The sequence below is a fragment of the Haemaphysalis longicornis genome, unplaced genomic scaffold, assembly GCF_048455015.1.
Source record: "Haemaphysalis longicornis isolate Haplotype H1 unplaced genomic scaffold, Haemaphysalis longicornis Haplotype H1 scaffold_1, whole genome shotgun sequence".
Lineage (NCBI taxonomy): Eukaryota > Metazoa > Arthropoda > Arachnida > Ixodida > Ixodidae > Haemaphysalis > Haemaphysalis longicornis.
In genome coordinates, this window is record NW_027526203.1 from 418,640,069 (window position 1) to 418,664,194 (window position 24,126).

The 24,126-nt window shown below is 49.2% G+C and overlaps 1 protein-coding gene across 1 annotated transcript in view; it reads right to left on the reverse strand.

Moving 5' to 3' along the window:
• Mnd (L-type amino acid transporter minidiscs) overlaps positions 1-23,916 on the reverse strand; it is a 107,111-nt gene extending 83,195 nt beyond the window's left edge. Inside the window, exon 1 of the mRNA XM_077687160.1 lies at positions 23,122-23,916. Within this exon, the coding sequence (XP_077543286.1) occupies positions 23,122-23,623 (502 nt within the window). The 5' untranslated portion in view covers positions 23,624-23,916. The remainder of the gene's footprint in view (positions 1-23,121) is intronic.
• Between the last annotated feature and the right edge of the window lie 210 nt (positions 23,917-24,126).

Sequence of the window (24,126 nt, forward strand, 5' to 3'; positions counted from 1 at the left end):
GTTTTTGGATGAAGTTGCTGGATGGATGTGTTGGCGCGGTGGATGTGATGACACGATGGAATTAATAGTAGATTGGATGCGGTGGCACGATGGACGTACTGCATAAAGCGGGTGTATTTTCTCGATAGATGTGCTGTCACGGTATGTATGTGCCATGGATGTGCTAGCACGATGGATGGAATCTCGAAATTTGACGTTTCTGCTCGTTGGATGTCATGGCATGATGTATGTGTTGGCCCCAACCGGTTCCTTCGCGCCTCGTCTCCTCGTAGTGACACCGTTGGGATACAAGCTTGCCAAAGAAAAGTGAATGTTTCCACCGCCCGCTGTGCCAGTCGTTTGGGAAGCGATGCGCCGTCGAATTCGGTGCAGCAAGCACGCATTCTGCTGGGACTGAGGGCGGGTTGCTCTGCAATGGTGATGTGAACAGCTCGAGCCCTCAGCAGAAGAGAGAAGCGGTGGAGTCGTCTTCGGGCAGCGAAAGGCTGCCCACGAAAGCCCGGCCGAATACGAAAGGTCTGGGGCCCAGTTCACTAGGGTGCATGTTTCGAGCAATAAACACCCGTTCCGCTCGTCACCTCCGCAACAATAGCAGTTCAGGCTTGTCACGCTACCATCAGCAGTGACCCCTGAAGCGTTTACCGCATACCGATTCGAGCAATCAATACAAAACTTCCCAAAGGCGAACACGCGGGCTACGTCACTGCACAAGGTCAATGATATGTACGATTCTCCCCGGAACAATGTGCGGGATACGCGCGCAAGCTTTCCCGCAAGGTAAAAATTTGGGCTGGTGGTGCATATTCAAGAAGAGCAAAAACAACGCAAAGGACGGGACAAGGAAGAACAACAGGACGACAGCGCTTCGTCCTGTTGTTCTTCCTCGTCCCGTCTTTTGCGCTGTTTTTGCTTTTCTGGAGCTTTTCCGGTGGTCGTTATAAACTCTGACGCGGGGTTACAGGAAGAACCGACGACCATCTTGGACGCCTAATCACGTGCGGTAATAATCTCGCACTTTTGGCAGGGCTGCCGAAGATGCAGCATACGCATATGCGTATACTGTACAGTATCTGCCTGTATTGGGTCTTCGACATCGTTTTCTGCCCGAAGGCGCAGGAGACGTTCGACCTTATCTGCCGCCTTGTCGGCCTTCGTAGTGGTGTTAAGGCAACGCCACTAGTGCGCATTGCACAGCTACAACAAATCCTTCCTGTGGTGAATTGGAACGAGCACTATTAGCCAGCGAGTCTTGACACAGTAACCTACGTTTGCTTTAAAAAGCACGCAAAGGGGGAGTTTTAGCTGTTGGTGTGCAGGAATGCAGTGGGGTGGTGTCATGGACAAACATCCTTCACACTGTTATATACTGATTCCTTGGAGTATTGAAGCAACATTTACTTGCATGCAGAGTTGCACACTACGAGCTGGAAGGAGAAACAATTGCTCTTCTACAGTAATTGTAAAGACTACCAGTAGTCCTGTGGGGAGCAAATAGAAAGAGGAACAGTTAGTCCCAGGGAAGTAACTGGAAAGACTAGCAGGTAGTCCCGCGGGGACGAACTGTTAGTCCCGCGGGAGTAATTGGAAAGGCGAACAGGTAGCTCCGCGGGAGGAACTGTTAGTCCCACGGGAGCATTTGCGAGGACTAACTGTTGCTCCCCTCCCGGTTAGTCCTTAACCGGACTAATTGTCGTGGCAATTCAGTTAGTCCCCTAAAGGAGAAATGACACTACCCCATTGCTCCCTTTTGGCTAAGAGTGATTAGCTTGCGCGCCCACCATTATGAACTTTTTCAAAGTCCCGGTGGCTCAGTGACTACGCGTTGTGCACGAGCTTGCATTACCTGCAGACACAGTGGCAGTCTCTCTTATGGAAACGAAAACCAAAACAACAAAAAAAAAAACGATTCGGTGCAAGTTAAAGGTACACAGGTGGTTTAAATCATCTGTTTACGGCGGAGCACCTCATGGAAATAGCAGGTAAATTTATGTCTCTGAGGTCTACCTCTTCTGTTTCTCTCTCTCTCTCTCTCTCTCTCTCTCTCTCTCTCTCTCTCTCTCTCTCTCTCTCTCTCTCTCTCTCTCTCTCTCTCTCTCTCTCTCTCTCTCTCTCTCTGCGTAACACGCCAATTTGATTTGTGGGAAATTTCTAGGCTCCACCTTAGACTGCGTCAGCACATGTGGTGTTCAAACAGTTTAGCAAAGAGTGAAACCAGCAGTCTGTCGCTCTGGAAAGATGTAGTTACACAACTGGACAAAAATTATTTTACAATAACGAATTCTACAAGCTCTGCCAATTCGCTTTCGTCATTCACGATTTCAGATATCACAATTAGAAGTGAGGAAAAAATGTGTGGCTGGGCGACATCGCGGGGCGGACGGGGGGGGGGGGGGGGGGGGGGGGGGGGGGGGTCACATTTTTAAAATCTTTTAGACAACTGCTGCCGAAAGCACAACAGTAATCTTGTAGCACATTATGCCAGCTTTGTTCTTGTGCTTTTAGCGTCTCTTTAATACTGTCAGCATTACAGCCAGCGATGCTTAAGGGCTAAAGTGAAATTCCCCGTTGTTGGGCGTTTTCTTAGCACCAGGGCGCACAGGCGACACCCAAGCCCAAAAGGGGTTGCACCAGAAAGGATCCATGACACACTTGAGACGGTGGAATGCCTCAACAGGATCAAAAGGAAACGCAATGCGGTAACTATAATTGCGGAAGTGGTGTCGTGGTGCAATTACTTGTCTCGTTCTACAGTCGCAAAGCAGGGTCTCGGCTCCCAAGCCGCGGGCGGCGAACCTCCGAGATTCAGCGCCCGATTCGCCAGAGGTGCATGCAGGCCGGCTGCCGAGTGAGCGTGCACGACTCCGTGGCCGCCGGCACGTCGGGCGGGTCGGCATCTCGAGAAATGGGGGCTTGCGAAGTCCCCCTCTCGAGTGCTGTTTGCCGCCTTCATTGATAGGTTTTATCGCGAGGCGTTTCATCGCGGGCAAGAAACCAAGCCCACGAGCCGAGTGGCACCGCCGATAAGCCCCCCGACGCGTGCAGCGCGCGAAGCCCGAAATTTGCCCACTCCGTGATTTGGCTGCTGCCTCTTGGCTGAACAGCGCCTGCACAAGGGGCGTCGAAAACAAGATAATTAACATCCCTACTGAAAGCAGATCAACAATCGCATCTTGGAATCGCTCGTCCGCATGAGAGTAAAGAATTCTGAAGTACCAAAAGCGCCAGCGGAGGAGCCGGTGCTGCTCGCCGGCAAACCGGGGCTCGTTAAAGAACGCGCTGGGGGGCAACGATAAACAGGTCTCACGAGGTAATAATGACGACTTGTTTCTTGTTACGTTCGAAAGCAGGTAGCCCAATAAAGGGCGAAAGTCGCAACAGAAAACTCCAGGCTATATCTACTTTTTTAACTAAAGTCCACCGTCGGTACACTGGCAATTCGTTTCTGTTCTTGCAATCAATTCAAAAGAAGATTTAGCTTTTCACAAGAATAAACCGGAGATCTGATCCTGGCGCTTCTTTTAAACGACGTTGCTAATAATCGTGAAACTTAACTTTAAAAAATTTGCACCGAAGCTCATTCCTAGAACAAAACGCCATTTCGAATGTCAGCCACTGTTACCGTTATGCAAGTCTGCAACGCTGCCTCATTTGGGGTTAGTTTTAGGTGGTGTCAGCCAATCACATATTGGTATGTGTGACATTACTGTGACATTACGGGGGAATATGTGGGAAAGTATCTTCAACGTCGCAAACCCTTGTGTACGCAAGTATTAGTACAAAGAAACACCCATCGCTGGTGCACGCTGCCAGCCAGCGCGTTCGTGCGTGAAGAGCACTTAAATATTCGCCCGCCGGATAATCAAATAAAGTCTTTTCACTCACTCACTCACTCACTCACTCACTTAAATACCACTCCCTCACCGCGGGCAAAATACCACTTGGAAACGGCTACGTACTTTCTGTCAGGGGCCGTATGATAAATGAACAACTTAAAATCTGTAAATTGCTAAAATTCTTACAACAAAGCTGAACTTTAGTTGGGCAGTCGAGAACACGGAGGCAAAAAAAAAAAAAAAAAAAAGAAGCATAACGCGAGCTGCTATAGCCCGGCCAGTAAGTTTGGCGACGCGCCACAGGAAACGTGCTCTGCGACGACGGGGACGCCTTCCTGGATATGGAGAAATCGAGCGATACCAGGGCACGATATGCGTGGCCGTAACAATGGCTTCAAGTGCGCCTTGGCGCCTATGAAAAAAAAAAAAAAAAAAGCGAACTCGAAAGATTAGGCACTGAAGTAGAATCAGCCGCGGATTTATTATCATATGCCAATGTACTTTGATTACTATACTCGGTTACAACTCAAGAACGGCACCACCTCACGTAAAGTATCACTGCGCCAAAGCGCCGGACTCGTGATGTCAGTGCGCGCGCGTTTTGAAAGGGGTTTGCTATAAATGCGTGATATCGTCTGCCTTGTATCACGCAGTTTATTTGTCGTCGCTGGAGTCGTTTATACGCATATTAAGTCCAAAAAATCACGGGAACGGCTCACGTCATGTTCAAAATATTCCCAGTAACGCCCTATTTGCGCCGCGCGGAGAAACATCCGGCTACGGTGATAAGGCACAGCGGCAACTTTCGGTGCTGTTCTTAAGTTGTCACCGAGTATAGTGGTCCGCCGAACACTGAGCGCACATGCAGATCAGACCAGGCTGTTCTTTGTTTTAGAAAAAAAAAAATCTAAGCCAGCTTGCACAACGGTGCAAGCCTTATGTCACATCGGAGCTGTGTTCACATAAACCGTTTGTGGTACTGAACTGCGGCAAATTGCCTTTCAGTAGCGACTCCCGGCACGTCTTGCACACCTTCATCTCTTCGTGATTCTCAGGGGACGGGAAGGCTTCGCCCAGTGCTCAGCGTTGCGCACGGAGCTCATGGTAGAGAGGTTCACGTCGAACCAAAGCCAATCGCAGACGCGGCATGCAGCTGTGCCCGAACTCGATGTCCAGGAATTCTCGCTGATGGTGGCCGTTCGCGCCGCCCAGGAATCGACGGACCTAACGCTGAAAGTTTTCCACGACTCGGTAGGTGGGGTACGTCGTTTTGTCGGAGACACTGTTTGCTCAAACGCACGCTTGCACGCACCCGTTCGGGGTCCTCGGCTCGTCATCGCCGATAACATCCTCGCTTCGCAACGCGGCGCGCTTTCTGATAAGCCACCTCTTTTTCGGGCGTCCGGATCTTCTTTGGTCGTACCATCCCCCATGTGCGCAGCACAGCATCGGACAGAGTTCTGCCGCCACCGAATGTGACAAGAAAGAGGCGTTTCCTTATTGAAGGAGCTTCTTCAAAGCGGAGTTGCACGTAGAAGAACCAGAAGGAAGAAGACGCTTACACAGCTAAGAAGGCCGAGACGCTCGCATTTTAAACAGAGAGATCCGCTTGGAAGCGGTACCAACTAACGAAGTCTCGGCATTGTCGGTGTGGCATGTGACGTCAGGACCAGACAACAGGTGGCGCGCGTGTTTGTTTTGACGACGCAACCAGTTCTCGCGTGTATTATATTCATTCAAATGCTCAAGTGTTTCAAATTTACAGTTTTGTGTAGCGGGAGCATTAGCCCTCCTTACGCCCGATTCCTGGCCAATCCTCCCCGTGGGTGCATGCTATGCTACAAGAAACCCCACGAGACGCACGCTCGCGTGTGCTCGTCATTTTCTTGGTATTTTTCTTTTTCTGTTCATTGACGGCGCAACCAAGAGCTTAAACAGCTCTGCGGTTAAAAACTAATGTACTTGGACTACAAACGTAATTCAACCAGGGTATGCGAAGCTCCCCATTGGTACTACGTATTAAAAAGAGGCCCCTAGTCACCTCCCCTGACTTGGGGGACAACTAGAGTTCCTGTATATCGCGTAGGGGAGCTATATACAGGAACTCTAGGGACAACCGAATTAGCCTACCATCTTTCGGGGGAAAGTTGAAGTATAGCAACCAGTTTTCTGCGGCTGCTTCCGCTCGCCAAAGTGCAAATGCTATGAAAACATTACCAAAATTTTCCTAATTCACTGTTTCCTAAGTTCAAACACATTTTAATTAATCCACTGGGTTATTAAAAGTAAATCTTCATCCAAGTTCAGTTTTCATACCCTAGATGTCGCTCCAATACGCTTGCTCTTTGAGGAGAGGCTTTCTGAACTTTAAAAAGCACGGACACTCCACGAGTGAAAAGGACAAGAAAGCTGACGACGAAATACGAAACTGGAGGCGCAGACAGACTATCAGGGGCTGTTAAAAGGAAAATGAAGGAAGAAGAGTCGGTTATCTGGGCGAAAATAATGGACATGAAAAAGCCATTGAGAGTCTATGAAGCAGGCAAACCAGGGATCAACAAAAAACATTTTTTTTTTTTTAGGATAGACTAAGGGAGTGCGTTGCTGTTTGAGGACCGAGTTGGCTGCTTGAGGACAAGGACCTTCATGAGCAGATACTCGCCGCAGGATGAGGCGTGTGTACGCTGTGGAAAAGATACGGGGAAAAATCGAGCACTTAGTAATGGAATGACGGAGTAACCATCCATCCCGAAATGGAGGGTCATTCCACCTTTCTGGAGCCCTGGGTTTTACAGTTGAGAGAAGCCTTCACTTGTCTGCAGAGGAGATAAGCAAAAAGCGAATGGAGTATTTGTGGAAAAAAAAAAAAGAAATCGGCGCAGCTTGCACTACTGGTGCAAGGCTGGAGATACAGCGGAGGTGGGGGTCGACCTAGCTTCTTCGGTTTTGCTAAGTTTAGCTATGTTTTGCTAGACTTTTCTAAGTTTTGTCAAGTTTTGCTATGTTCTTTCTAGCCAACGCTAATTTTTGAAGGCTGAGGCCAAGGAATTCGCGCTGGAATCGGCCGTTCGCGCCACCCATGGATTTGCGGGCTCGACGTGGGAAGTTCTCCATTACTCGATGACCGGGGTCGTTTTGCCGGCGATTCTGCTTGTACTCCACATCTCGCGCGCAGTACTCATGATTTCCCGCTCTTCGCTGCCGTTTAGGCGCGGCGGCTTCGGCACGACACTCGGGGTTGGATCGTAGCCGTCTCATATGTTCTCGAGCGACGACACGACGGCGTTCGCGCTGCGCTTCTTCTTCCCCGGGAGTTACATACTTCTTCGGCCGACCCATGTTTTGCGGGAGTGTAAACGATGTACTCGGCGCGGAGCCGCCAGGCGCTGTGCGTCGGCGCAGTGACGTCATAGCTAGGCGAGGCTTGGTTCCGCCAGAGTACTTCAATGCTTTGAAGGACTCTGGTTCCGTCTACGCAGCTGCGCGATGGTCGTGCAGAGCGCCTCGGGCCGGAGTTTTTTTTTTTTTTTTTTTTTTGGTATTTCGTTTGCTAGCGCCACTGGAACAAGCTCTAGATTAAACAGCTCCACCGCTAAAATTTCGGGAAGGGCCGACGCAGGACCTTCACAACCAGTTAGCTCCAGCGCATAATCGAAAAGGAAATATGAGTGGTAGTTGCAAAAAAGGATAGGAAGCAGTAATAACTTACGCAGGCGAGATAGCATTTGCATTACCCTGGGGATCTTTTAGCCATCATCATCATATCCTTCTTTTACGCAAAGGGTGGGGGATGAGGGGGGCACACTGGCTCCGCATTCTGAAGCGGAGTTTCGCAACTCGTATATATTGAAGAACTCTTAATCAGCACCTCAAACGTGCTATTGAACGCGTACAGCACTGGAATCAAGATCATTAATACCATTCGAATACCATTCGAACTACACAAACAAGTGAAACAAACCCGATGAACCGCTGGACTGCCCTTTCTGATTTATTTATTTTTTGACAGAAAGACTAAAAAACCAAAGCACCACCTCTCAGGTATAGCTGTTCTGAAAGCCCAAATGCGAGCACCCGCCGCGGTGGCCCAGTGGCTAAGGCGTTGCGCTGCTGAGCACGAGGTCGCGGGTTCGATTCCCGGCCGCGGCGGCCGCTTTCCTGATGGAGGCGAAAAGCAAAAACGCCCGTGTGTACGAGATTTCGGCGCACGTTAAAGATCCCCAGGTGGTCAAAATTAATCCGGAGCCCTCCACTACGGCGCGCCTCATCGCCTGCGTTGCGTCGGCGCGTTAAACCCTACAATCAACCAAATGCGAGCAAATAGTCCTCAGACCGAGGAATAAGGCGTCGCGGTAGTCGGCCGCCACGGCCGCCAAGTGCACCTTTGTACTAAAAGGCACCGACAGCTGCGCACTACGAAGAGCACATAGCCCACGAGGACGAACTCGTCCCTATGTTATTCGTGGTCGTCAGCAAACGCATCCACAGCGCACACATTTAGACAATTTGTGACGCTTGCTACTGCCGACGCTTAAAGTGGAGGAAGCACGTGGTGCACTTCCCTACACTAAAATAGAATTCAGAAGAATGACGGGCACTTCCGCACCAGTTGGCTCTATTGAACATTCCACATAGCGGGCGTCATGCAGAAAAAAGAAGCTTCACACCGTCCAGGTGCCATGTATATGAAAAAAAAAAATCCTGGGCCATCTCCACTAACGCGATACATGGGAAGGGGCAAAGCATGAAGTGTGTAAATGTATTCTTCGCGCCTTGGCATTTTTGCCCACGGAGATGAAACTGTAACGTGAAGCCTGTGGAGGGGGCAGCGCCTGCAAGTGTATAAGCGTATTCTTGGCGCCTTGGCGTTTTTGCCCACGGAGATGAAACCGGTGGGGGGTAGAGGTATACAGATTTGCTGTAAAGGTCTAGTGTCTGAAGCACGAAGCTTTCTAGCACGAGGCGTTGGAAAACGAGTGACCCGGTGTTTTAGTACCGTGACTACCTGATACTACGATGGCATGAGACGACGACGACATGAGACGCCGACAGACCGAGTCCCTAAGGGGCTTCGTCCCTAAAAATAGAATCGGTGCGTGTGGTTATAACTCTCCTTTCAGTGCACCTATGGTGTCCACAGAGAGCGGTGGCTCATGGGCTAAGGCGTTGTGCTGCTGAGCACGAGGACGCGGGTTCGATTACCGGCCGCGGCGGCCGCTTTTCTGATGGAGGCGGAAAGCAAAAACGCCCGTGTGTACGAGATTTCGGCGCACGTTAAAGATCCCCGAGTGGTCAAAATTAATCCGGAGCCCTCCACTACGGCACGCCTCATCGCCCGTGTTGCGTCGGCACGTTAAACCCTACAACCATTCTAGATTACTTCGTTCACAGTGAAACGAATGTCGCTTTCGAATTGCTGCTGAAGGCATTTCAAACGTCACAGAAACACGATTTAGCACTGCACCATAGCAGCAAGACACTATGATCTGTGTAGATCGTAGCGTGGCGTCGCGTAAGTGAATACGTCTCATGCATCAGCCACCTACCTCCCCCCCACCCCCCCTTGTGCACCCCATGACCCCCAACAAAGTAAATTGAAATGATAGCAACGTGCACACCACGTAACTAAAAAAAATGTAATATGTGCTGTGGCACTGCGCGATTCCCGCATTCCGTGACTCAACAGAGTAGAGAGAATTTCTCAGTCACTTTGTATTCACCGAATTTGTCTTGTTGGCGGCATGGATTGGCAACTCGAGCGCGATTTCGAAATCTTTGAAATTCCCTTAGCGAAAGACTGCCGACCCAACAAGAAAGAGGAGGGCTTGTCTCCGTTGCTAAGAAACGCCGCGGAGCGGTGGGCTTGCGCAGAGTGGCTCGCCTAGCGCCAATGGAGATGCGCCCTCATTTTTCTACCTGTTCTTCATTCTCGCCCTTGTTCTTTCCTCTTTCTTCCACCTCACTCGGCTCCCTCTGCTCGATGCTGGCGGAAGCGCGCGCCCGACGCTCTCGCACATACCACCGCATTCACCGGTGGAACAACTCTCAATTTTTTTTTCGTAACAGTGCCATTCACATTCCGTACAGGATACAAATAAGGCGAATTGTCGAGAGTCGACGATAAAGATCCATATAAGGCGAAGCAGTTATGCGACAGCATAACTGCTTCTGCCTACATTAGTCAAGTATGATCGCCCTTAGCTGACTTCCAGTAAATAAAAATTGAGGAGCTGTCGAAATAAAATGTAAAGAAAACGAAAACGCAAATGCGCTCGCGTGTGTGCGGGAGGGGTGGAAGGAAGGGCTACTATTTGGCGCCTGAGTCGATATCTAACAAAGTGAACTTTTGATTTCAATTTTATATACATTTTTAATTCCGGTGCTCCTGCTAAAAATGGCTGTCGTGAATGGAACTTGTCATTACGGTTCAAGTCACCACAAATTATTGGCGTGAATTAACGTCAATTAGATTGTGAAGCATTGACGCCCAATGAATTAGGTTGCGGTGCCTATATCTCAGCGTTATTGCAAATAGAAGATCGTCGAACTGACACGATCGTGGAACTGACACAGTCAGGTGGTGAAGATCACCACATGACACATTAGAGTGTCAATTTCGGTCATGTATTTTTAACGGAAGCCCGTAGAGCAAAGCGTATACACACCACAGGCGCGGATCTCGGAATGTTTTGTAGCGTGAGCTACACTGGCCGAGGTTGAGCAGTTTTGCGTGGCTCCTGGAGAGCCATGCTGCGCATGCACAAGGTGCAGTGCCGTCTCACGGCGCGCAGCTGGAGCGCCGGAGCCGCCGCCGCCGCGACTGGATTGGATTGTAAATCGTTTTAGCAGCAGTAAGCATGATAATCAGCTAATCCTAAACAACCAAGAAACCTAATAACCAGCTGAACCTTAGCTCACGCTACATATATCCTGGTATAGCCGAGCTAAGCCATTGCTAATTTTTTTTTAGAACCCGCCGCGGTGGCTTAGTGGCTAAGGCGTTGCGCTGCTGAGCACGAGGTGGCGGGTTCGATTCCCGGCCGCGCCGGCCGATTTTCTGATGGAGGCGAAAAGCAAAAACGCCTTGTGTACGAGATTTCGGCGCACGTTAAAGATCCCCAGGTGGTCAAAATTAATCCGGAGCCCTCCGCGACGGCGCGCTTCATCGCCTGCGTTGCGTCGGCGCGTTAAACCCTACAATCAATCAATCAATTTTTAGACTCCATTCTGAAAGAAACTAAGAGCACGTGGGAAGCGTAGCGCGGTGAAGACCGGAAGAGCGCTTGTCATTGCACGTTTTTTTTTCTTTGTCGTAAGAAAATCTGATAAAGAACGAAGAGGGAAAAAAAAGAAAAGCCAGGGCACTCGACGCGCATACCGCAGTGGTTGTGTGTGTGCTGAACGATAAAGACTACCGCGAGTATACAGTGCCAACGATGCGCGGCCAGGAGATGTGGGATAGCGCTGGGACGGGCGCTGTGCGCTGCAGGCGTGACGCGCCTTGGCAGCAACGAAAGCTGCCGCTGCTGACGCCGCAGTCGCGGCACGAGCCTCCACCCTTCTCCTCTGAGGGTTCCTCAAAGCTAGCCGTCGTATTTACAGGACAGTTGAGTCTTCACTGGAAACTTTGTTGGTGCACTTGTTCCGAGTGGAGGGAACACAAGCGCCTTCAGTGCGCTATCTTTCGCCTACAACGCAGCGGAAACAGAAATCAGAGTGGTCAGCCTCAGAGACACATCCACTAGATACCAGGATGCATGCTAGCTCTCAACGTGCAAGCTGTGTTCGGGGAGTTGGGAAGGGGCTCGTCGACTTCCCCTTCCCCCGGACTGAGTTGCATGCTGGTGAACTTCCAGATGAGTTCAAAATATCCCCAGTCCATTGCTTTTCCATTTTCTATTAAAATCGCTCGCTCCCTCCCTCCCTCCCTCCCTCCCTCCCTCCCTCCCTCCCTCACTCACTCACTCACTCACTCACTCACTCACTCACTCACTCACTCACTCACTCACTCACTGAAGTATGATAGCGAGCTTTTGTTTAAAAAAAAATGAATAGAAACAATTTGGGGAACAGCGAATCTATTTTTTTTTTAATTACGGGGAAGCTTAGAACTTTCTAGGAATGTAAAGGCGAAAGCCTAGTTGTACCTTCTGTTGATCTGCTGTTGAGCTTTGTGCTGAACTTTGCGGCCGCACCCGTTACCACTGGACCACGCCCTCTATAGCCCCCTACGAAGCTCGTTCCGCTCACTCGCCATCGCCATGAGCCACCTGTTCGCCCCCGTCAGCAACCTCACGTCTCAAGGCGGCTCGTATTGCACGTGCGACAGCAGCCTACCCTCCTCCGGAGCTGCTGTTTCCCTTTCCCTGCGCGCGCTCCCATTTTCTGTGCGATTATGTGGACCACACAACGATTTCCTGTACCTCACTCACTCCATGAAACATAAAGACCTAAGGCGTTCGCTTTAAAAACTCGATTCCAACCAAAAATTTTCAAACATCCAGAAATGGCAAGTGTACAGAGCGAAAACGGCCGAACCTTAGTTTTGCATGCACGTATTTTTTTTCTTCTTTTGTTCTTTTTGCCTCCATGGTTGTAACGGAAAGCATTTCCATTGCAGCGGAAAACCTGGAAGCAAATGGGCTTCAGATCTTTCTACTATGGTGCAACAACAAATGAGCTTTTTTAAGTAAATTTCCTGTACAGATATCGTTTTCTATTGGATGCAATGTTGCACGCAGGTCACATTTCACATATTAAGGTCAATTTTATTTAAAATAACAAATACGACAGCAATGCCTCGCGGCATTTTAGAAATCAACAAAAACGTGTTTATGCTTATGGGAACCAAGCTTGCCGGATTAAATTTCTCCCATGCGGTGAAAACAACCAAAAAGGCTTAAACTGCGCCAATAGGCAAAAACAGGTTTTTATTCGATTGCAAAAATGAGAGAGGCGGGGGGGGGGGGGGCGTTGCTGTTTCCTAGATTATTAATGATCTTAATGACACCCTTAATGACACGCTATTAGAAACAGTAACACGAACAAATACTTGGGTGTCTTACTCACTTCCGATCTTTCTTGGAACAGTCACGTCAGCCGCGTAATCGCCAACGCTAACCGCATGCTGGGGTATATTACTAGAAATTTTTATATGACGACACCTTCTGTTAAAACTCTCTGTATGGTTCCACGGTGGCTCAGTGGCTAAGGCGTTGCGCTGCTGAGCACGAGGTCGCGGGTTCGATTCCTGGCCGCGGCGGCCGCTTTTTTGATGGAGGCGAAAAGCAAAAATTACGCCCACCTCCCCTCGCGGGAACCCCTGTGTAGATGCGACGCATAGAAGGTTCCGTTGTTGTTTCCGTTAGGTTGATTCTCCCATCGCGTGAAACGTGCCGTGAACCCCCTGCCGCGGCTATGACGCAACGTGGCGCGGCTATGACGCAACATAATCCAACACAATCCACTTTAATTCAATCCAATCCAAGCCAATCCAATCCAAGCCAAGCCAATCCAATCCAATCGAATCCAATCCAAGGCCCCTCGCGAGAGGGTGTTCGCTATCAGAGAGGAGAGGGGGTGAGCGGCGGAGAGCGCAGCTCGCGCAGCGAGGAGAATGGGGGAGGGGTGTGGACGGACAACGACGCCGTATGGAGGGACAAGGCGGGTGAATGAGATGCAGTCGCATCTAAAACGCCCGTGTGCACGAGATTTCGGGGCACGTTAAAGATCCCCAGGTGGTCAAAATTAATCCGGAGCCCTCCACTACGGCGCGCCTCATCGCCTGCGTTGCGTCGGCGCGTTAAACCCTACAATCAATCAAATCAAATTCTGTATATTTCGTTAATTCGCAGTAAGCTTGAATATGCCGTTTCGATATGGGACCCCCGAACTAAAGCACTAACAAATGCTATTGAGGCTGTTCAGAATCGCGCAGCTCGATTTATTCTCTCTAACTACCATCGTACAGCTAGTGTTACACTTATGAAGCAGTCTTTATCGTTGACACCCCTGGAACTACGCAGAAAAATTTCGCGCTTAAGCTTGTTCTTTAAAATATATCACATGAATTCATATCTAAGAAATGCATTGTTCGCCCCGGCAACCTATATATACGTTTCATCGCGCATGGATCATCGCCACAAAGTGGGCACGCCTTTTTGTCGTAATGCTTCTTAATTATCATATTTCATTCCAAAGACGTCGTCAGAGTGGAACCACCTTCCGGCAGCGGTCGTTGAAATTAACAATTTAGAAGAGTTCAAAAATCGGCTGCGCGCGCACTTTGGAGTACAGGCTACTGATTAGTTGCCTGCTTTGCACTGTTGTCATTGTGTACAGTCGCGCTCACTATGACCTACACCGCTCATTAGTATTCAGACGATTATATAGTCAAAACAATGACTATGGGCATATCCGTTAGGATAAGGCTTGATTCATTAGGACGTTGTTCTCTTAATGCGCACTTGGTCTTTAACCCCGGGTGCCAGACAAAGGTCATATAAAGCTGTGAATACTAATGAGCGGTGTAGGTCATAGTGAGCGCGACTGTACATCTTTTTAGTTTTTTTTACGGTTGAAGTACCTGATTGTTGCATTGCTTGTAATCAAAAGTTGTTCCCTTTTCTTTCTGTCCTTGTATGGTATTGGATAATACGGCTATATTTTTTGCGTTTAATTTATGTCTGTAAAGAAACTTGTTGCACATTATTCTCTGCTAAAAATGTACGCTGTACCACTCCCCTCTCCAATGCCCTTGGGCCATGAGGGTACATGAAATAAATAAATAAATAAATAAATAAATAAATAAATAAATTACAGGAACAAAGACAGACCATAAAATGCGACCTTCTAGAAAAGCTTGAGCACAATCTCATCCATTCACTCCGCCCCCCCCCCCCCCCAAAAAAAAAAAAAACACACATTTTTTAAAGGTACATTTACTGTTGAAACAGCCTGTGCGTTCAGCGCTGCCCAGGGTCACCGGGGCAAATCCTACGCTAACCCTCACAACTCACCTATTTTGCACACATGGTTGTTATGGTGTTGTGGCGAAGCAACAATTGCATCGCCGTTTTTGAAATACCAAGTAAAATAGGTATTGTTAACGAATTAGTGCGCTTGTGTTACGGGATGCGTTTTTTTTTTTTACAAAAAAAAAAAAAAATTAGCAGGTCCGTCGGGGTTTTGTACCGAGCAAAGACTTCCGGGCTGTGACAGCATTGTTATTAGTTCTCTCCCTCGTCGTTCTGCTCCCGCAAGCCGCTTTCGTCATCCATTATGTCCAGGCCAGAAGAATAGAATTGGAAAAACAATAGTTAGAAAATATGGTCGTTGGATGCGTTCAGGATGGGCATTAGGTACAACCCAGGTTTTCTACCCCCCCCCCCCCCCCCGGTTAATATCAACCTCGTGTGCAGATTTTACATGACTGCTTCGTTATTTTTGCACTTGTACGCGCTAAATTTGGTAAATAAATGTTTTTATTTTTTTTGCTTTAGATTTTATGCGAGACGCAGTCATACTTCAGCTAGAAAACATCAATGTAGGTATGACTCGCGCATAGTGAGGTGACCCTTCTCTGCTCTCAGCGGAGAAAATTTTACTATTCTAAAGTACACGATCTGACCAAAACTTTGATCTGTGTTAATGCAAACAGCGTCAAAAAGCAACGTCACAGCACAGACCACGTTTTCCAAGTACGTTGGGATTTCGTTGGCTTCCTTCTGCTCATTAATTGCAAGGACTGATCATTCAGCTGTGCTGTGGTGAAGCACACCCCCGAGTGTTTATTGGAATATAGCCTCTTTTACATCGCGATTCTAAATTTGTCATGACCATGTCGTCTTACATGCGTCGTGTGTTAGGTACGAATACAGTAAACAACCAGTACCGAAGGAAGCAGCGGGCGACAACAATAACGGACGAGTGTGGGCGACGGGTATTAAGCTAATGCGCGTATGGCGACACTAAACGCCACCGAAAAAAAAACCAGTAAACTGTCAGCAGAATGCATAATGGCCAACAACAACCACATCGCATAACCTTGTTTCCCGATAAAAAAAACGAAAAAGGTGCACCGAACTTGTTCAAAACAAAAACACCAGGAACATCATACCCCAAAAATACCAAAATTAGGAACGAGCCCCACATGAGGTTGATGAGGTCATCTTTGTTTGCCAAGAGCGTCATAAACGTTGGTGTCGTCTGTATTGTGAACCGAATAGCGAGAAAGCTGAGCAGCCCATAAAAAAATGCGCATTTCAAAGAAAGCCAGACAGCGGCTATACATTATCGTTGTCTGGGAATCGTGGGCAATCTTAAGGGCGCCGTCTGGCGCGCTCGCGTAAAGCCGAGGCGCCTTGGCGGCGCAGTAAATTAGCGAAGAAAGGGCAAGACGTGGAAGGAAAAAGCACACACGCGCGCGCGTCCTCCCCAGCTGCAACTAGGCGGACTCGCCGACCTGTCCCTCCGGCGCTCTTCTCGGCATTTGCACGCGGCTCCAGGTTCCGCGGCAGCTTTCGCTCCACTCAGACGGCCGGTAGTAAAATTGCGCACTGATAGTGGCACGCACGCGAGTACGTTACGCTACTTGCTATCGCGCACAAACACGCTACCTTTCCTCCAAGATGATAGACTGGGTTGGTCGGAAAGCGCGAACGAAAGATACAGTTCTCCTTCAATTTTCTGAGATTTGACGTGCCGAAGCTACACCAGGGCTATGGAGAGTGTCGTGGTAGAGGTCTCCGGATTAATCGATGGCCTGGGGAACTTTAACGTGTGCCCAATTCTCGACACACAGTCGCTTACGTTTTTCGCACCTACCACAAAAACAGCCGCGAATGGCGAGATTGAATAAAGCTCTTCTTCTGTGCTGTTTTTTTTTGTTTTTCCATGTCATCAAATATATGTACGTACACGCACACGTACTACTTAGGTGCATAATATGCTCGGTGACCGCTCCTTGGACTGATGGAGACGGTAAAACTGTCCCAAGATGAAGCAGTCCGAAAAATGTGCGTGCGTGCGTGCGTCTCTCTCTCTCTCTCTCTCTCTCTCTCTCTCTCTCTCTCTCTCTCTCTCTCTCTCTCTCTCTCTCTCTCTCTCTCTCTCTCTCTCTCTCTCTCTCTCTCTCTCTCTCTGTGTGTGTGTGAGAGAGAGAGGGGGGGGAAGGGAAGAAGGGAGGGAGGGAGGGAGGGAGAACACGAAATTTGGTATGAATTACGAGCACCTGTAACGCTGTACCAGACTACCATATCGATTACAACCAGAAGGGATTTGAAGCGAGGATGCCCGCCCAAGCTCCTCTCCCCCACACCCGCACCTTATTACGAGCTAGCATTATTGGCAATTAAGTATTGCTCATGTGATAGTTTGGGAGCGCAGTGACTGGAAGTTTCTTGTCTTTACCCGCTGCTGGCGCGAAGTGTGAGAGGAGTTCGTAAATACAACTATGGAGACATCAGCGCCATGTCCTGTCTTATTAGGCAAAGTAACAAGCATCAACAGCCCCCAACAAAAGAGACAAAAACAAAAAAGAGCAAAAGCATTCGCGCATGTGCACGGGCATTGCAACAGTGACAAGAAAACTTCTTTCAACGCTTTGCACAATATCAACGCATTAGAAGTGTAACGTTTTCTTTTCTTCTTCTTCTTCTTATTCTGAGGTTCTTATTCTTGTTGATGGCTACGTTGAGCCACCCAACGTAGCCATCAACAAAAGTTTGACTAATTCCCGTCCCTTTATTTCCTAACCCCACGACAAGAAACGTTGCAGGCGGCAGCCGTGCCACGATTCTCGCGCACTCGAGTTTTCGGAAGCACGCGGACTGTTTGTTAACATGGGCACACACGCTATGTCTCGCCATTTGAAGCCCCTCTTCGTTGTCGTATCGTGCCAGGCGTGTGAAGTTCGCGATCAAAGGGACGAACACCAGAAAAGAAAAAAATTGGCGCGGAAGGCACTTAGTGCTAAGTGCGCGACGATAACTTCGGCAGATATTGTTCCGCAACGGCAGGAGAAGATAGCATGGTGTCATCTGCCACGAAGCGGAGACGGATAGTCGCTTTTTTTTTTCTTGTTTTCTTTTCATTGCAAAAGACCTGGTCAAGGCGTGTAAAATGGTCAAGGCGCGGCTGAAAGAGACATTCTTCTGTCAGGAACCGTTGGATCGGGAAGATAGAAAATGGCCATTCTACCTCACCAACCGAAGCACAAGAATGCCAGCTTCTTGGTCAGCGGGCAAGTCAGCACTAATGTTCGTCCCCTTGGCAACATCCTAGCTGAAAACTGGACGACTCCTAGCCCGTGCTCCCAGCTGAGATCAACGCGCCTTGCGCCACCTCTGAGAATGCGAAGATTGGATGAGCAGCTCGCATCAATGCGTGCACCGAAGTGGGGACACTTCAGCACTGTTCTTAACATTTTGTCAAAAACTTGCAGGCGCCAGCCCTGCACTTCGCGAACGCTGAAGCTAGCCTCTCATGTATCCCCGACACTGAATGATGCCACGCCTTCGGCGACTTTTCAATAACGTTAACTTGTCACGTGCAGTCGAACGAAAGCAAGCACTGAAGTGTCGATCTTATCACAGAAGACATCAAAATTTGTGGTGGCCGGAAAACGGTTGGTCCGGGTTTGAGAACTGCACCAAGAAAAACGATGATACAGCAGAGTCCTTGAGGGACTCTGCTTATAGTAACGAGCCGTGCTGAGCTGACGTTTTTTCAGATTCAGCGGTAGTTTTAGCTTCAGATTCAGTTTTAGCATATCGTTACCGTGTTTACGTTACCGTTTACCGTGTTTGCGGGAGTAGACTGCGCAGCGCGAGAGTTACCGCGAACGGTAACTTACCGGCACAGGCTTCACCGTCGCCAGCGCTTCCGGTAACACGGTAAACGGTAACGCAAACACAGTAACGATATGCTAAAACTGCCTATTGTCGATCGGGCGGCCAAAGTTACCGGGGACGTTCCTGTACCGGTCACTACCCCTCCCCCCTGAATTAGCCCTTGGGCAATGTAATCCCTCTCTCTCTCTCTCTCTCTCTCTCTCTCTCTCTCTCTCTCTCTCTCTCTCTCTCTCTCTCTCTCTCTCTCTCTCTCCCAATGAGTGATGTAAGCGTGCTTTACCGGGTCGTTCCTTCAGTTATTAGCACACTTCCGCCACGTTTCAAATTGCAGTGCGTTCACACCGGCCACATGGCATTAATTCATTTGATTTTGTCGTTACGACATCGCTTATTGCACGACTAGTGTTATTGCATCTGAGTCTACACTGATCCGGCGCCATAGCACGTATGGAGCCCCGGATGCTGCTCCGCACTTTATACGCCTCGAGCTTCGCGATCGCTGCGCCGCCTGCCGCCGCTTCTCCGCGGTGTTGACGGGATTTGCGCTACGTGGCTGATAGGGGCTCGTGCCGTGTTTTTGGTTCTGTTTCGCTTCTTTTCGCCTTTCCGCGCCCTAAAAAAACTTGTTATGGTGACGTCTATAGGCAAAGAGTACGTTTAGGTCACTTAAAAAGCAGCTGCGTCTTCGTAGAGTCCGCGATCGCCTGCAAGAGCTACCCGGGGACGCGGTTCTGCGCGCTTCGTCGCCGCTCTTCCGGGCGTCGGCGACGGCAGCAACGTATCACCCCTGTCACCTCCAAAACATCAGGCACAAATGAATTCTACTGTCGCCTCGTTTAGACCTGATACTGGCACAATGAGAGTTTGGCTTTATTTTGCTGCGTGGACAACGAATGCGGCTTCGTTTCGAATATATACGTCGCCTTTCGGGGATGTGATTACCCAATCCAGGACAATAACTTATGCCTTTTATAAGATATAAACCCTGCGAAAATGTTAAGTATATTCCAAGCCTGAGCGTCGTTAAATATGTGCCCACACACGCCATATAGCAAGAACCAAGGCAAGTTAATGAAAGCACGGAAAAATAAATGCTGTGCAAGTGCGGAATTAAGAAACGTAATAGCTCTAACAGGAATGAAAAAAAAAAACACAGTGCAGCTTCTGACATGCTAAAGACGTTCGTCGAAACTTAAGCCAGGTAGGGTTCACTAGACCAACTATACGCGAAATGCACTGCTATTTCGTGAGACATCGGTGGGGGGGAGGGGAGGGGGACGCTGTGTACAAATGCGGAGCGGAATCAAGCAATGAACGCTTTAGTAATCACACACAAATCTCGCGTTCACTTTCCTTTTGTTTTTCTGCTTCAACAAACAGCTGATCGTACGGCGGACGCATCTTTGGAAGTATACAGGGTAGGCTGTTCAACAAGCGGTGAAAGGTGTCGTTGGAAGAGTGCACATGGGGTATGTGATAAGGCCTTCTGATTTCAGTTTCTGCTTTATTCTGCAGGCTCCCTGTGCCATATGACGATATTTCGAAGAAGGATTAGTCGCGGGCGCGGATTATATTCTAAGCCCGTCTCCGCGCTGCTCGCAGAGGATATTAGTAGCAGTTGAATGTTTGCGGGCGCTCACCTCACGACAAGACGACTTTGTCGTGTGCTGATCCCGAATATAATTATGCATTGTCCATCGTACTTTTGTTGAATATTCCCGAAATTAACACAGACTGGCTTGTAAATGGTGGTGATCAATATCTGAGGTATATTATTGGCAAACGTAATTAACTGGCGTGCTGTCAGGTATGAGTGCTCCGCTGATTGCGAACAAAACCGATTTAAATCGTAGTGTATAGCCGTATCATGGACATCTGAGGACCCGGTGGTTACGGATACACTGCTAGTAAATTCAGGTCAGTGTAACTACAATCGGCTCCATCATACGCCGGTTCTGCGACGCTGGCCTGTGACACACACCTGGCGCTTATACAGATCGAATATACCACACTAAGGTCGCGCCAGGAACATTTATACTCTCGTAAACACGCCCCATTTGCGAACAGAGTGACTGCTCCACATAAACGGTGATTTCAAACGCCCGAAAACGGAGAATCTCCGGCGTGAACGTGCCGCAAAAGCAGCGGCGGCACTGGGGAGCCGGATGCGGACTCCCGCGCCTGCTTTCGAAACGGGCCGCTAGGGGGATTTCAGTGGCGCCCCTACAGGCCGCGCTCGAGGCGTATAGTTGCACTGCTGAAAAGCATCAGCGGCGGTGTCGTAAAATGGCCTTGGCCACAAAGTTAAGCGTCCCCCCTTTTATTCTCGCTTTTAAAATTTCGGTCTCTTTTAATTGCCAGTCCCGCATAGTTGTGAGCAGTTCTGGGCAGTCCAAAATGACAAAATGAAGAGGCGTCTAGTCTTCACTGGCTTGTCTAATTACGTTATTTTAACTGATAGAACAAAATACACATAAGGGGATCTGGGAAACAGACAAAAAAGTTCAGAACGTGCGTGAAGTGCTACTGCATCCTCTCAACGAGGCAGTTCAACGTGTTGACCAATACTCTAGTGCCCAGACAATTTTCTTTGCTTTTTGCATTTTTATATCTGTGTGTGAACTGTGATAGGCTTTTCCAGACTACTGACGTGCTGCCAAGCAACATAAACTGCGGACAGACCACAAGCACTGCAACAAGTCTTCTTTTTCCGCGATTCAATTTCTTTTTGACTTCTCCCCAACTTCGTCCCTTCAAACAAAACGGAGCGGAGGGATTCCTGACTCCTGAAACTCCTTTTGTAGCAAATTAGTCAACAAAGGAACACAGCTCAGGCAACCTCGTGGTCACAGAGTTTAATGCGAACAAAACTCACATTAAATCTGAACTTTTAAAAACCCGTCATTAGATCGCATCTATTGCACATAAAGAGTAACTAAACGCCCTTATACAGCATTTGCAGCTGTAACGAATTCTCATAGCTGATGTTCCGCACACGCAGAAAAGATTACCACGTAAACAAGCACGGTAACTCTAGTTATGCATGTAATCGACAGTCAAACTGGATAACGCAGAGTAAGAGTGTCTCCGGGTATTTCTACTGTTGATTGTTTTTGTTCAGGAGCGCGCGGCACCATTGCAAGAACAACTGCGATTTCTTCAGGCTGACTGACAGCTCAATGAACGAACAACACAAAGAACTGTCAAGCCACCTCAACAACGCTTCAGCTTAGGACCGAAACAGAAACGGCTCCGTCTCGTACCCGTTCAGTTAGCGAGGATGTTACGTCATTAAGCACCAGCCCTCTCATTACTCCCAATCACCGCGTGGCCGGGGTTATCTCCAGACGCGTGTATTATAGACGTTATGGCCCCCATTAGCCACAGACGCGCCTTGCAGGGATTTGCAAAGTGCTGCGCAGCCAGGACAAGCGAGAATGACACTGTCTCCATTCAGCACGAGATAAACTGAAGCCCTTAAGATTCCTTGCACTAAAGTTTTTCTTAACAAATTTAACAACAAATGAGCATATTAACACATCTGTGGGCTATGCATTGGCCCTCAAATCAATGAGTGCAAGTACAATAAATATTTCCGAGTCGGAAAAAGAAAAGGAACGTAAACAAAGCTGCGGTATACGTACAAAATGCAAGTGTGTATTCAACGAAACGGAGTTCGTAAGGCGTCACATGACGGGTATCGCTTTCTGGCGCCTAAACTAAATTCTTGCGGAGTAATCCTATTTCGAAATACCAAAACCGGCATGTGAAGCTGGAAGAGAGCGAACCCCTTCCAACTACTACCTCCGTGGCAGCACGTGTCGTGATTACCATATGGACGCGTTTTCCGCATAACTACCGCGCAAACAGCCACTACGCGTGTCCAGTTAAACCAACCTGATGGGCCCAGCAAAATATGTCCCGTTTGTCAATAGTCCCGTCTTGGATGTCTATTTGCAGAGGGGTTCGGTTAATAAAATCAAAATACCCCGAGACAGTCTGCGGCGAATCCGTTAAAAACGATAGAGCATTTATTACTCTGCTTCTAATCAGTACAGTTAGTGAGATGGTTATAAAAGCCGTTAAAAAGAAACTGCGACACATATTTCGCAATGGTTGACCGAAGCGAGTTCGCAAATTCGAAGCATCAACAAGAACGTCTTAAACGATCAGTGAGTGGCATTATTAGTGCAGGTTGGAATAATTCGTAACCTTAGAGGCACGACTGCCACCCGACTGCTCTGCTGGACGGCAGCACGCCACCAGCCAAAGCATCGGAGAGAGCTGTGCCAAGCACAACCAACTGCGGAGCGAGCAAAGTGCGCAATACAAACAAGAAAAGAGCGAACACGTGAGTGCGCCTGGCGCGAAAGGCGTGCGGTGCAGCACGCGTTTCGGCGGCCGAAACTGATGGTGAGAAATGTGGGCGCACTTACATATGACCACCGCAGCGACGAGCCGTACTGCGTTGTCCGGAGGTGCGCAGCCGGCGTATATGGGCTCGAGGATGTAGTTGGCGAATGTGATTCCCGCGATGGCATTGCTCGTGGGCTGGATGATGAGCAGAGCGACCCAGAGGAAGAGGAAAGCCGGCAGCGGGCCGAAGGCGGTGAAAATGTACGCATAGTCCCCTCCGGACTTTGGGATCATCGTGCCCAGTTCTGCGTAGCACATGGCCCCGATCATGGAAATCAAGCCGCAGGCGGCCCACACCACGAGGGCCATGCCGGTGGAGCCGGCGTACCGCAAGACCCCCGTGGGCGACACGAATATTCCGGCGCCTATAATAACCCCCACGATCATGCCCACGCCGTTCAAGAGGCCCAGCTCCTTCTTCAGCGTTACCGAATTTCCCTTGGGTGACTCCGAAGCGGAACCCCGACGCACCTGGACATCGGGGTTCATCAGTTGCGACTCGGCGCTCGGTTCCGGCGGCATGGTCGTCGCTTCAAGGCGGCTATCGCGCTCACGCCGCGTGCGTTAGCTCCTGTCCCGCGTGGAGTGTCGCTGCCGCGAGCTGCTGGCACGCGGTGTCGTGCTTAGGTGAGATGTCGTCGACGATGAGGGAGGCACACTGTAGCACATGGAAGGCCCTGCGACGCGCTGCTTATGTTACGGGAGATCGACGTTGCGTCAGGCACTTTTCAGGAGGGGAACCCTAGCCTCAGCCTTTTTTTAGTGGATGCGACAGCTCTGCGAGTGCCGTCGGCGCGCCGTTCGAGCGCGAAGCTCACACTCTCTCTCCTTTCTTTTTCTCTTCTCCTTCCTCTATTCTCCATCGCTTGCGCTCGTGGGCCGCCTAGTGGTGAAAAGAAGCTATTGAGTTTCGGTTTCGGTTCTTGTGTAAGCCCATATATGGGTTGTTGTGCTTGTGTTTTTCATACTGCCTTATGACGAATGATACCACGGGGCTCTTCGATTTACAGTCTCGGACTCACCGC